This window comes from Poecilia reticulata, chromosome 14 (genome assembly GCF_904066995.2).
Source record: "Poecilia reticulata chromosome 14, P_reticulata-male-v2, whole genome shotgun sequence".
NCBI lineage: Eukaryota > Metazoa > Chordata > Actinopteri > Cyprinodontiformes > Poeciliidae > Poecilia > Poecilia reticulata.
In genome coordinates, this window is record NC_088843.1 from 3,797,846 (window position 1) to 3,812,904 (window position 15,059).

The 15,059-nt window shown below is 37.0% G+C and overlaps 1 protein-coding gene across 1 annotated transcript; it reads right to left on the reverse strand.

Annotated features, from left to right (window-relative positions):
• Positions 1-1,202: 1,202 nt before the first annotated feature.
• On the reverse strand, positions 1,203-3,984 carry msx2b (muscle segment homeobox 2b). Its single transcript, XM_008426952.3, has 2 exons — positions 3,431-3,984; positions 1,203-2,471 (listed from the first exon to the last, which is right to left on the reverse strand). The coding sequence occupies exons 1-2, from the start codon at positions 3,813-3,815 to the stop codon at positions 2,014-2,016; spliced, it is 843 nt and encodes a 280-aa protein (XP_008425174.1). The 5' UTR covers positions 3,816-3,984; the 3' UTR covers positions 1,203-2,013.
• Between the last annotated feature and the right edge of the window lie 11,075 nt (positions 3,985-15,059).

The window sequence follows — 15,059 nt, forward strand, 5'->3', positions numbered from 1 at the left end:
TGTTATTCTGTTTGCCTCTTCTGCTGTTTCCCTAGTTCCCCCTGACTTGTTTTTGTTCCTCTCCTTCTTTTGTCTTTATTGCCTAAAACTGATGTAGCCTCTTGTGCAGAGCAAATCTGCTTGTCACACCTCAAAGCAGCCAAACCCACCATAGTATTAGTTTAAGATGCCAGGACAAGATACAAAATAGTTAACAAAGAGAAACTGATCAAAAATCAAATTGGTAACAATTTAGTTTAATGCATGACCTTCTTCTGTAAATAAGTTAACTGATCTTTGGTAACTTCATTTGTCAAGGCTAACAATGAACCAATCATTTGGTCAATTTTGCCTGGAATGAATTTTGAACAGTGATTATCATGTCAAGGACTGAATAATCTGTTTTTTTTTCTTTTTCTTTCATAATGTTTAGAAATTAAATGCATAAAAAGTAAGAACTCCTGCTAGTTTCAGTCTGCAAACACATCAACCAACAGTATGTATGACGATGAACTTGAATAAAAGTCATATAAAGATGAGGGACACATGCTTTCATGCATACATGGAGTTAATGTAATGCCTTCATTTTTTGCTGGACTCAAAAACCTGTGATAAAAATTCCTTCTCCTGTATGTGTTACAGTCCTAAGAATGTAAATTAAATTTGGACCAAGTATGTCAAACCATAAAGAAAACAGGAAAATCTGCATCAGCGAGAAAAACATAATCCAAGCGTCTCTAGTCAACACTTTTTCTAAAAGCGGAATAACTAGTATTGCTGCAATGAGCAGTGACTTAACTTCTAGTAAAAGCAAAAATACTTCGAAATGTAGCAAGTAGAAGTTGTTCACTGTAACTAGCTTCACTTAATGTTACACTACATGATGCTGTTGTTCAACTTGCACATGTGATTATTGATTGTCAATTAAGAAATAATATTCCAGACATCTGGCATTTTTCTAAGTTGATTCAAGAAATTAATTTTAACCTAATAAAAGACAAGAGGGCAGAATAAGTGAGAACAAACAGCATGATTGTATAATTTATGTTTCTTGTTTATAGTTCCCCTTCAACTGAACTTTTCTGATGACACACAGTCATGGACATAAAGACACGTGGATTTATGTTTAAAAATAAGCTGCAGAGAATGCACTTCCTCCAAATCTTTTAAAAACTAATTTTGTATTAGTTTTCTTTGCTATAAAAAAATTACATATCTGTATGTAAGAATCTAAAGAGCTTTAATTTCAGATGACAAAACAAGAACAGCATAGAATGCTCAAAACGAGCAATATAAATACACATTTGGTAAAACTTTGTACCATATTCTCTACCATAAATACACAACATAAGGCACTCATACATTTCCAGCATTGTATTTCATAGGAGATAAATATGTTATTGTGCTATAAATGTGTTGTGAAGAAAAACAAACTTCAACTATAGTGGTATAAATTATGCTTTGCTATACAGATCATGGGTAACTTTCAGGTTTAACCTGAATGCAATGATATTTTTAAGGCAATCGGTTTGTGTAAACCACAAGAAAGCTTCAGTGATATGTTCAATCTGTTCTCAGAAGCTAAAACTCCAGTTCATCCTCACAAGTATCCTGACATGGAGGCCATTTTCTGACACAAGGCACTGCGTCTGATGGGAACAAGGCTTAAGAAAACAGCCGCGGTCTGTGCTTTGGTGCCCAGTGCAAGTCCTCGCCCCTGCTCAATTATTGCTGATGTAAACAAGTGAAGAGGATAAACAGCACCCAGACAGAAACACCCCTCCACATTACAGGCCAATCGTGTAAACGTGCTGTCCGACGAGGGCAGAACAGGAAGCGCCTTTCTATCCTCACCTAGCAGAAGAAAAACAAGTTGCTAATTTGATCTGAAGTGCTCTGAACGTCACACTTCTTGTGCAGGTGATATGGATAGGCTGTACATAATTTTTTTTTGTTTTTTTAAATGTCAAGCACACATCCTCTCTGTCCATTTTTGGAATGCATAAAAACAAAATACATAAAATATTTCCATGTTTACGATAAGTGGTACATGCTGTATCCCAGCGGAGCAGCATACAGTCCTAGAGGGGATATGGGCAGAATGGGTCTTTGGTGGTGGTGATAGGCAGAATATGACTGTCCGTACAGAGACATGGCGCCCAGCGACAGTGGTAACGTAAAGCCGGGATGTAGCGCTGCAGAAGTGGCAGTGGCTGCCACCACTGCCGTCTTGGCATCAGCGGCCATCTTGAGTTTCTCGAGCTCGGCCTCCTGGAGCCTCTTTGCCTTTGCTCTACGGTTCTGGAACCAGATCTTCACCTGGGTCTCCGTCAGGGTCAGAGAGGAGGAGAACTCTGCTCGCTCTGCGATGGACAGGTACTGCTTCTGTCTGAACTTCCTCTCCAGAGCCAGGAGTTGGGATGTAGTGAAGGGAGTGCGGGGCTTTCTGTTGGTCTTGTGTTTCCTCAGCTGACAGCCTGGACTGATGTGACCTTAGGCAACAAAAAGGGTGAAAAATTTAGAATAGTGACTTCAGCTATTCTGATTATAACATGATCTGAATAGAGTTTATAAGGTAATGGCTTTCCAAAAACATGCATGAATTTGAGTGTAAAAACTGACAATCATGCTTTGACTTGACATTACTACTTTCATTTTTATTAGTTTTTGATTATAATCTGGCAGAGAAACAGTTTAAATAAACTAAGTAAATAAGTTAACAGAAATATTGGATGACAAATCAAATTTACTAATATTGTAATTGGTAATATATACTTTTTTATTGTAATACCAAATTCTGACAGAGGACATTGTGTTACACTTTTGAAAAAAACAAAAAACAATAAAATTTGGAGAAAAAAGTAAACCTTTAATTCAGGTACTTTTAAATATTGTTAAAAAAAATCCAATGATGACACAAACTAGGTATATATATATATATATTTTACAAATATAAACAAAAAATAAATCTAGGTAACATAAGCCATATCACCTATTAACACTTTAACTTCTACCTTGATTTTTAAGTTATCTTGGGAAGGTTTAATTTGTAATCCAAATCTTATTTTATTTATTTATTTTTATTTTTTGTATACATGACGTGTCAAACGCCAATTTTTCTCGGTCGTTTTTTAAAATGGGAAAGACAAAAAACATGCTATTATAAGCAGTGTAAACGTTCAGAGTTCAAAGCAGCGTAAAACCACTAAAAAAGGCCACGTGGGGCACTAAGTCGACCATGTTTCAATGTAATATTTATTTATGCATTGATTGAAAACTGTGTGAACTCGAATATCTTTGCTTCCTGATTTTTCTGAGTCTTACTTGGAGAAGTTTGTTTTTGTTTCAAACTAATCTAAAAAGTTTAATGTAGATAATAAACTACATAAAAAAGAAAAAAAAAGTAAATAAAGAAGCTTTCCGATGCTTGATAACATGGGAATAAACTTACGTGGTTGTGTGGAGAAGGCGCTGGCAGAAACCCAGTGTGAGCATTCCTCTGACTCCGACACCTCGGATTTCACCGGCGAAGAAGGGACCGCCGCGAAACTGTTCCGACCTTCCCCGGGAGGACTACACGTGTCCCGGCACAGATACAAAGACTTTAGCCCTGCGGTTGGGGCCGACACGGTAGCTCCAGCTGTTTTACAACAGGTGGACGTTTCGGTGCGGTGCTCCGTCTTCCTCCCGGACATGAGCGCCTCCACGCTGAATGGATGATGCCGACGGAGAATCGGTGACGTCTTCTCTTCACTCTGCACTTCTGGGGAGACCGATCGGTCATTCACCTCCTCGGATCGGTGACCCAAGTCTTTCGCAGTGTCCTGGGAGGTCATCTTTTCTCCAGGTCTCCTCCAGAGGTAAAGGTGGACAGGAAGCGGTGAGCGCCGTCAGAAGTCCCGTCAGGTGATGATGTCCTCGGTGAGCGAAGCGCTCTGAGCTGTCAGGTACTGGGAGCGAGTTTGTAAACGTAACACGCTGACACCGTTTAACTTTGACCAATCACTGCTGCCCAGAATGTTTACGAGTGAACTTGTGCTGCTTTCAAGAACCGTGGGAAATTATTCTTGTTCTTTTATGAAGTACAACCTGGGAAATTCCTTTTTAAGATTTTTATACACTTCCAGAGTTGGGTAGTAATTAGTTACATTTACTCAATTACATTAACTTGAGTAAGTTTTTTTTTAATGTGCTTTTATCGCTACTCGAGTAAAATTTCTGGATTCTCTACCCACTGAATGAAAAACATGTTTTAATCAACATTTCATCAAACAAAGATGCACACCAGCAGTTTTTATTAAAGTTTCATAATTTTTATATTGAAAGAAACTGATTTGGATTTTTTTTTTTGTTTTTTTGTCTGATTTTTGTTGTTATTTGTTTGCTTTGTTCTGTGAATTATTGTCAGTTTGGTCCTTAAAATACCAAAATTTCCATTTAACTCTACATTTTGGTCCAGCTGATGATGTCATTTTAAAATATTAAATGACTAATAATTTTATCAGTTACTCAGTACTCGAATAAACTTTAAGAAATACTTTTATACTCTTACTTGAGTAATTTCTTGGAGGGCTACTTTGTACTTTTACTTGAATAAAAATATGTTGAAGTAATGTGACTCTTACTTGAGTACAATTTTTGGGTATTTTTTCACCTCATTATGTCCACATTATTTATATAATGTGGGGAAGCATTTCAAGTTAAAATTAATATTTTTAGTTTTGGTGACCCAAGGTTTTAAAAGTTACAGTCAAATTATGCATCATGCCATTTGACAGACTTAAATTATAGGCTATTGATGATTGTCCAGATAAAGTGCTGTACTTTTATTTGCCATCGATCAGCTGATCGAAAGGCTTTCACACTTTTATCCCACCAAATAAATATCCATCCTAAAAAATTACGAGTTGCTAAAAAACACTCAAAAAGTGAAACCTTGTGAATTAACCCAGAAATATATCACTTGTGTGTGCCAAGATAAAATAAATTTCATACCATTTTCCACTCTGAAATGCTGGGAAGTGAAAGATTTCTAGACTTTAGTTTTAGTCAGAGTGAATCAGTTCTGCTTCTTTGGGAACTCAATATGCACAGTTCCATATTGCTTAACTGGCTTAAGAAGTGGATTCAGAGAAATAGGCTGTAAAAATAATAGCCATGCAACAGCATTATCACATGTTAAGCACCAGTAATGGATTAGCTCTAACTCTAACCTCATGAGACTGCATGTGTAAACACGGGCCCCATGCGGATAATTATAGAGAATTATACCCGGGATGAAACACAGATCCCTTTCTTCTTTATCTCCCCTGCTCTCTCATCTGTTTGGTCTCCTCTTTATTGGGACTTTCCATTGTGAGCTAGGGTGCTGGTATGTACTGATTGTCGGGCTTTTATGGAGGGGTTTCACACCCAAATAAAACAGAACTAGTTCTTAAAAGGCTGCTTGTCTCTAAGCCTTTGGCAGGACATCTTGGATGTCATCTCTGTTTGCCTTTTACTGACTCATCCATCTTCTTCTTCTATGATTCAATTATTCACAGTGCCAATATAAAGTACTTAATTTTTATTCATTATGAGATCACTTTTACATGGAAGTATTCAAAAGAAGGTTTCCCAGCCCTTAATAGAGAGCTGTACTCTTGTCATTTTCCCATATTTTAAAATCTTTCCCCTCTAGTCATGGGTGCCTAAATAATGACTTATCTGTTGCCTTACTACTTGTGTTTAACAAAGAGGCTCTTTTCATATACTGTCTAAATATCAGAATTCACACAACCCTAAAATTGCTCCAAGATTAATTGGATTCCTTTTCGAAGTTTAATTTTTTTTTTTTAACCACTAAAACATCCCTAAAACTAAATGAATTAACAACATGATGAAAAGTCCCTCTTTGTGTGCTCAGATGAATCCAGCAGATCCAGATTGGTTTGTCTATGCGAAGCAGCTCTTGGTTCCCAGGAGGCTGCTACTGCTGCCTTATTAAAGTGGGGTTATTTCACAGACAATCAGAGGTTTGTGGAGGCGCCAGTGAGCGGCCAGATGAAAGGACCAACTCCTCAGGGGACAAACTGTTGCCTTATTTTTTTACAGCTCAGTTCAGGATCTCCACCTCCTTCTTCCTCCTCCACCCAACCCACCTCTCTCTCTTTCTCTTTCTCTCTCGCTCGGTCTGTGGCTGTGCCTGTAACCCTGCAGGCACCTTGTCAGTCTTGGCTGACTGTCATTTTGGCACATTTCTTGCGTTTCCACCTCCTGACTTTGTCCTTGCAGCCTTTTATCTCTGATGCCTTTATTTTAGTTATGCATCATTAGATCACTGCTCTGTATGTTCATTCCTGAAGCTCTTCTTTCTTTCTGTTCTCACCCTCATGCAGGTTGTTCATCTTCATTTTTTACCTCAGAATTCCAATACTCCTGTTTGTCACTGTCTGTCTTTCATTTCCTGAGCCCATATTTGTCTTTCTGTCATTGAATTGCCTCTTCGTTTTGCAGTTAGTCCTTAGTATTTCCAAATACTTTTGTCATGTTTGGTCTAATATCAAATCAGTAGATGTTTCTTTATAAACAGTATGTTAAACTAAGCAAAAAATAAATAAAAAATTGGTTCGTGATAGGCAAAATTAATTAATATAATAGTTTGAATGTTAAGGCATAGCTCATGTTGCACTAGTACAACTTACAAGCTGTTCTGCCGTGTCATCTGTGAAGTGTGTTCTTAACTAGAGAAGTAACGATACCGCACATGCAATGATGTGGAAAATATTTTTTCTTCCTAAAGATTTCTTCTTTTTATCCTGCTTGTGTGATCTAAATAATGCTTCATATCATCAGGAACATTTTTTACATGATTTAAAGATAAAATGAATGCAGCTTTCAAATTATTCTAATTACCTGTTCACACAGGTGTAGCCCTGTGTGAACAGGTAATTGCTCCCTGAAGCTAATGACTGGTTGTGCCATTCTTGGCACAACAACTGCTATCAAGTATTTAAGATAACTGCCAGCAGGTCATTTACATCGATGTGAAGCAATTATTTTCAATCAGCCATAATAGAGGGGTTTTAGCATGAATGGGCATCGCCACTGCATCTCAGTCTGATTTAACTGAATTCACTAATTTTAAAATACTTTTTTAATCTCACAGGGGAATGTTGTTGTAACTCGTATTATAAAAATTTTATCAAAGATTCAATGTAGTTGTTACTGACTATTGACAAGAAGAATCTCTTGTAGTGGCCTGTATTACAGTAGTTCTGTGGAAGCTTCTGACTGAAGTCACTGTTGTTGAGGATAGTCAGGGTTGTCTGTAAAGGGACAATCTTTCCAGAACAGAACTCAGAGCTGAGCCAACCGTCTTTATCAGCTTGTTGAGTTATTTAAGGTCACTGATTGTATGGCTGCCACCAGGTGTGCCGTCAGGAATTTTGGTCACCATGATTAAAAAATAGAGATTTTTTTTTTAGCTCTTCAAAAGTAGAGCTAATGTATTGCTGATGTGCTCTTGAAGTAATCTGGGAGATCAGCTGGTCTCGGTAAGATCCACACCGTTCTAAAGGTTTTTTCTGTGGTTGTGTGGAGCCCTAAAACCTTTGAAATATATTTTAATATCTTCAGAGTGGATAACGTGATGTATTGTTTTTTGAGATATGTGACCGTTCTTTGAGCTGTCCAAAAAGTTCTTTTTAAATGGCGTCTTGATTTTACAGTTGTAGTAATCAGGTTTTGGTGTGGCCACACCTGGAACTAAGCTTTCCATTAATGTGCTGTGAGTAGATCAGAACTTTATTGTCCTTTAGTTTGATCCTTTAATCACGCGTAATCCGCTATTTAAAGATGTGCGTAATTACCTTTGTCACTAAGACCTTTGTTCATTATCATGTAATCCCTTATTAAATGAAATGTAATTTTACAGCTAACTTTTATGTTTTCCTGTTATCTTTGCCTGGTAGAAAATTTGTTTGATTATCTTGAAACTTGTAAGTCCCACCTAAATGGATTGAAAATGTAATCTGTACAAATACTGTTAAAATAAAACTTCAGTCATCAATTGTACATTTTTAAAAAAATGAGCAAGAAAACAATATAATTACTCTAAAAAGACAATTGCAGGGGAAACAGAAAGAGGTAGCGGAAGGAAGGAAGAAGGAGGTGGGGTCGAGATGAGAGGGGTGCCCTCCTGGGCGTAAGCAAAATTACCCACATATCCCACTTCCTTTTTTCCGTGATATAATTTAAGCCTGGTAATAGCAAAAGCAATTTGTCTGAGCATGTTTGCCTGCGTGTGAACTGTGCAGATATCTGTGCGTCGTGCGTGCATGTGTGACAAGGAGGGAGTCTCGAGAAGCCTCTGGTTGCGTGGGTCGGGCACACCTCAGAGCGTTGTAATTACAGCCGAAGCTTTGAAGTGGCAGAATGTTTGGCAGGGATAATCAGCAGGCTGGGCCACACTTAAATTCTCATTAAAAACAATGAGTCAGGACATATCACTCATAATTTTTTATTGTCTTTGAGGATCTTGAAACCGCAAAAGGAAAAGCTTCAAAAGTAATGTGTGAACAATTAAATGTTGTTTTTTTTTTTTTTTACAATATTTGTATGTTGATACATCTGATAAATATAAATGCATCACATTTATATATGACACTTTTCTAGTTGTATCACCAACTCAAAGTGCTTTTCACTAAAGTCCAATTCATTCAGTCACACTCCCAAATCCCTTATTTATTAAGCACACAATCGAGCTCAACACCACAGAAGAAGAGGTACAAATACAAGGTGTAAAGAAATCATGACAAATTACAACAGTTACAACAAGCTGGTCACAGAAGTAGATAAAAAAAAATTATGCTTTGTCAAACCTGATAATTAAAGACTGTTCCTAAGAACAGTAAGTGAAAGTACTCTTGCATAACAATATGTACCATGTCTGGTTGAGCAAGGCAGTACATAAGCAGGGCAGCAGTTCTAACAGATGAAATGCTGCTCAACTTTCGAGGAAATTAGCAAATTAATCAGAAAATTTATTCAGACAAATTTTGAGCTGTGGACAGGAAGCCAAAACTGGCTCAACGCACCATTGTTTAATTCTACAAGGAAAAAAATCAAGCATTTTGTATCAGTTTCAAACTAGAATGGGAAAACTCACTTGTTTCATAAAGAGGGGCATAACATACTGCAGATTCAGTGTTATAAGGAAAAGGTTAATGGTTGAAACTTTTGTTTGGACAGTATCAACTTCATCTTGGACAACAGATTTAAATAGGAAAGTATGAATTTTACTACTGGATTTACCTGACTATTGAGTTTAAGTAAATAATTCTTTCTCACATGCATATTTGTGATAATGGTTTTCTCATATGGACATAATTCTGCTGGTGAACTGGGCCCAAACACATGACCTCAGTATTATTCTCATTAAAATTCAGGAAATTTAATGCCACCTATCTTTTGAGGTTGACTACGCAGTCGAGGGCAGTTCTGTCCACAGCTGTCATCTGCAAAAAAATAAATAAACAAATAAAGAAAGTGTCATTCTGGAGATAACAAAAGTGGCAACAGATGTAGAGAAATAATTAGAATGGAGTCTTCCAGTTCACCCCAGTAAAGGTTAAAATCATTGATACTGATGCACCAACAGATGATGACAGATTGAGTTTTGAAATAAGGTTCTAAATTTCTATTTTGTCAACGTTTCTTTTCTTTTGAATAATATCAGCAGGTCAATTAGTGCTCTGTTTTTATAGTGTCCTTTCAGTAGTGCAATTCTGTTTTTTTACCCACATTAAATTAGTACCTTACGACCTTTATATGGGAATATGCAAATATAAAATTGGAAGAAGTACATTGTTGTTAGCTTGTGATGCTAATATTAGTTGGCATCATAGCAATTTTGTAACTGAACCGGTTTTCCAAGGTTGAACTCTACGCATTTATCTCAGGTTTCACGTCATTCACAGATCATAACTCCAACTTCTGAGGCAAATCAAACCTAACATCACTATATCTGCATTGTTCAAATACTCAACAAGAACTGTTTTAAAACAACTCCTTAATGAAAACAGATCCAAGACATAAAAAAGGTTAAATAAAAATGCAGTTGGGTTACCTAGAGTTGTTTCTTGGATATCTAAAATAAAAGCTCTGCCCTGTTTTTAAAGTTAATTGCTCACCATTATTCAAGGCAACAGTAAAACAAATGGCAGAGTGTTCAGAGTTAGTAACCCTTCCGTCTTATAAAGTAACTCGTCAAACCAGTGGGACATGTTGTAAACAACCGACACATCCACACGCAAGCTAATCACGCTGTATTCACTTTGATCCAAATTACCTCAAAGCTGTCACCCGCCCCGCCTCTCCCTTGCCAGGCATGGGAAGCCCTCAGAGCCTCCGCCTGTAATGCACCTAAATGACTACCTTGAATGCTACATTGGCGCCAGAGCCAATTAGCTGTTAACACAGTAGACAGATCTATTCAGAAGCCAGAGAATGAGGCCTCCTGTAAAGTGAAAGATTGATGCCCACTTTGCTAATGACAAGAGGAGGAGGTAATCTGTTGCTTGACTCAGTCCTGGGATATGTTACAGGACAGTCAGCTGATGACTGCGAGTCTGCAGGGGAGGCTTCCTGAGAAAATTAGCAGTTGACTGCGGGTCATTATAGGAGTTGAATGGAGGATTGTAAAACACCTACACATGGGTTTACCTACAGACGTTTGCATAAATGTGGTATCGAGTTTGGAAAACTACATATGATGTCTTTTTAAACAGGAACAGTTTTGTTATAGGGTTGTTCTCCCTTTATTGGGTTATAGACGATTGGAAAAATAAGACATGAAAAAGCCTAAACTTCCACTAAATGTTACCATATTTTTTATAAGGAGCAGATATTCTCGTAATCTAAACTGTTTTCCAGGAGCACCATAATCTCTCTGCACATGCTAACATCATCACAGTTATACACAGCAATAAGACAAATTTATGTTATCTTTGCTTATCAGAGTTCCAGTCATTTTTCTTTTTGATAATTCCCCGATTAGAATCAAGTTTAGGTAATGTGACTAATGTCTTATCTAATTTTTTTTACTTATGAGAAGTGATAAGAATTTGCCTGACTTAAATCCTGTCTTGTGTTTCCAGTGATCTACTCCAGTGACTCCCCACCAGACATCCAGCGTTTGTTCAGTTGATTTAAGGCTTCGTCTACACAGCAGGCAAATGTGACCCATGTGCAACTTATATCCAACGTTTTCACAGCAGTCTGAATGACCCAATTCTGATCTTTATCCCCCCCAAAATAATCCAATCTGTGCCATTTCAATATGTGGTACTAATTTAGATACATATTCGTTGGTTTTCAGTGTGTCTGCAGTCTGAACAGACTGATAATGTGACATGGTCTGAACAGCTGTCACATTTTATCCAGTTTTTATGTCATAATTCTGCAACAGAAAAATCCAGACACAGTAAATCTGGACTTAAACGATGGCTGAAAATTCTGATTATGAAATTATGAAAGAAGTCTGTGTCACTGAAGCGCGTCACATCGCAATCACACCACTTCTGGCTATAAGTATAAATCTGAACAGATTTTGCTACAGACATTGAAGTCAATGCTCCACAGAAGGTCATTGCTATTAGTTGTGCTTTCTTTTTATTAGCTTCTTTCCTGTTGTCATCATCTACTGGCTCCCACTGCTGAATAAACTTTGAAGCTGATCGATAGGCAGTGGCATCAATGACTTCTTTGGTAAAAAGTATCCTCATGTGTGACGTCAACGTTCTTCTTCTGTTACTTTGGGGACATAAACAGTTCACACAGAAATCTCATTTTTATGTTTAATTAGCAGTATAAACGACCTTACAAAAAAAAATCTAACTTCAGCAGAAGAACAGAAATGATCATTAAGAACCTGTTGTGTGAATGAAGCTTAAAATTTGTGATACTTTCAACATTGCAATGGATTCGTTAAACTTTTCTATCCCAAAACTTTAACTTTCCAAAGCAGCAAGATCTCCATGTGCTGTTTAAATAAATAAGTAAAATAGGATGAAGGGAGATTCTGCGCAGTGGCGTGCGTAGATTCATAAACCATATTTTTGACCCATTTCTTGAACAATATGGTTGTAATTTCTTTCAACCAATTTGTCTGATTATTATTGTCTATCTTCTTTTATGAGTTTGTCTATAGACTTAAGTAGAATTTCTTTATGATGTTTTCTTGGGAAATGTATGCAAGGAAAATGGGGCTTTTTTGATTTTAATAATGCTGTATGTTACAAAATGTGAAGGTACAAAGCTTTTACAAAGCTTAGCTTTACTCCAACTATGTCTATGCCTTGTGTTCTTGACATTCGCATTGATTCAGATATTATCCCCACCAGACATCCAGCATTTGTTCAGTTGCTGGATTAGTTCTGAATTATTTCCATATGCTTTATTTTTGTTTGTGTTTCGTGAGGTTATATGATTTTCAATTGTGAAAAAAGTGCTAAAAATGACCAAAAGTAAGATAAATACCTCTGTACTTTGGCCATGTTGGATCTTAACCACCTCTGCTTATCCTTCATATCTTACAAATGATATAATTAACCATTTCTTTTATCTGGATCATTTTGTAGAGTTCTGAATTCATTTTAATTGTGATTCAGCGATGTCAACTGAGGAGTTCAGTCACTTGAAAAAATTTGGAAAAAACATGGAGGATTTTCAGTCTCTTATGAGTCAACGTGCATCACAACCTTGTGACTTTAGGTTTCATGTCAAACTCTTAACCCTTACAGAGTATGAGTCTGACCAGAGGCCATCTGGTCCTCAAACAATCATGCAGATTCTCTGTAACAAACTATATCTTAATCATCTTTGACAGGTAGGATTTATGACAAGTCCCGCCTCTAAATCAAAAGGAGCCTTGTTATTATGGAGAGGCAGTGAAATGGCGAAATTGTTTTAAAGTGGTGCTGGAGGGGCATCTGTGCATGCTTTTCTCTCCGCGTGTGTGTTTGTCCCACATGTGATTGTGAGAGCATGCACTGCCTTCTGGGAAGTGTTACAGAGGTTGGGGAAATCCACCTTCCACACAACAAACAACTAGAACCACAACAACAAATCTGCTCAAGAGAAAATTTTCATCCCATTACAGCAAATAACATTTTATAGCGGAAAAAGCCACAGCTTTCCCAGCTATTATGACTGAGCTGCAGGCAGCCTTCGGGATACATTTAAGTACGATGAGCTTACACTGAAGGAGTGAAGTGAGACAAAGATCGCTTAGGCTTGCAGCAACCCCAGCGTATTTTAGTGACTGTAAAAAAGTCTGTGATAATGTTGTTAATTTCTAAATGTCATGCACATTAATTTCAACTTGATCCTACATTTACAGAATTAAACTTTCAAGGATTATCTGTAAGTTTCACTTTTTTGAGGAGGACATCCCTTCATTTTTTTTTTTGTCAAACTGTTATCACCGCCATGCACCATTATCTCAAAAAAACATTTGAGACCTAAAATGGTCTCAAAGTTTGTCCTTATTAACTTATTTTTATGTATTTTAAAAATAAATAATTTAATTTCAATCAAGTCCTTGTATGTTGCTCAAGACTGAGGACTGGATCAAATTTGACAAGACTTTTCCACCTCATTTAGCCCATTAGAGTTATAATATGTTTCCTTTGAAAAACTCAGGTGAGGTTTTCTTATTCCTGCAGTGAGCAAATATTAAATCATCTGTCCTAAAACATGCCTCACAACCATGAGCTTATTACTTTTATCTCTTTAAGACAGTCTGCTCCTTTTCTTTTCTCTCACTGGAACATTTATCTATTTTATGGACATCTTGTAATCACTTTGCCTAAATCTTATTATCTCCTACTGAATGTTGCCGTGATCAAAGAGCTCACATCCAGACCCAGAAGCAGCCTTTGGGATGGTTTTCACCTGGTTTTCATTGTCCTGAACAAAACACTTAACATCAATCAATAAAGCGCAGCATATTAAAAAAATCTCAAGGGAAGAATAATAAAGACTAATTTAAGTCACTGGGATTTTAAAGTATTAATGAACTGTCTGTGTACATTCAGCGTTCGAGCTGGTTGACAAAAACTTAATAATTGTGAATAAAGCAGTTTTAAAGATGAGCTAATTTGTTTATTTTTTATCAATATAAGTTTGGAAAGTCTCCTCCAGCATCACAAACTGGACTTGTAATCAGTCAAGTCGTACAAGAAAGTATAAACTATTTCAAAAAAGTATAAACCTTTTTTGAAATAGTAGCAGTTTAAAATGTTTATAAGACTTTGCAAGCTGAGACAAAGCTCCAAATGGGAGTTTTTACATGCTAATCATTCAACACACCCAAATGTTGGTACCTACAAAATAAATTTTACCATTGTACCATTAAAGCTAAAAATGCTGAGTGTTGAGATGTTTTGGGGTTTAACCTTTCAGTTTATTTCCAAGTTGATGCAGTTTGGCTGTTAGAATCTGGTCAGTGATTCTTTCATTGAGTCATAAAGAACAAAGCACTTGGTAAACAAACCAGCCACTGCACCAGAATAAGGAAAAGGAAACATCAAAGTCACTCGTATAACTATTTTAAAGGTTAACTATTAGTAAATCTCTTGATGTCTTTCTGACTCATTTAGTAGACTGTTGCAAAATAAACTGAGTAATATGATTAAATGTCTGAGAAAGACTCGGTGTTCTTCTGGTCAGATTCACTGACTTCTTCAGAGTTTAGATCCTTGAACACATAGCTGGCTGACAGATTGTCCAACAATCTCGATGGCCAATTAAACCGAGGTAAAAACAAGCACATGACCTGACACCCCAATGTCTGGAGATGTGATCTGATAAAACCTTTCATGTGTTTGTGTGTGCATGCGTGTCCTTGCTTTGCGGTAGACTTCTGACTCAGGCTCGCTGCTGTTTAACAAGCTGGAGACTCCAGTTACTCTGAGATCAAGGTCAGAGTCCTGATAGACAGTGGAGAGTACACAAACAGTTCAACTGATCTTTGTTCTGACCCTGTAGAGAAAAGTGAGTGTTCAGATGAGTGTGATGACCCCGTCTTCACCCAGAGG

Coding starts and splice junctions, on each gene's coding strand:
- msx2b (XM_008426952.3), bottom strand. CDS start 3,815: ATGACCTCCCAGGACACTGCGAAAGACTTGGGTCACCGATCCGAGGAG. Junction 2,472..3,430: donor CGCCTTCTCCACACAACCAC/GTAAGTTTATTC, acceptor TTGTTGCCTAAG/GTCACATCAGTCCAGGCTGT.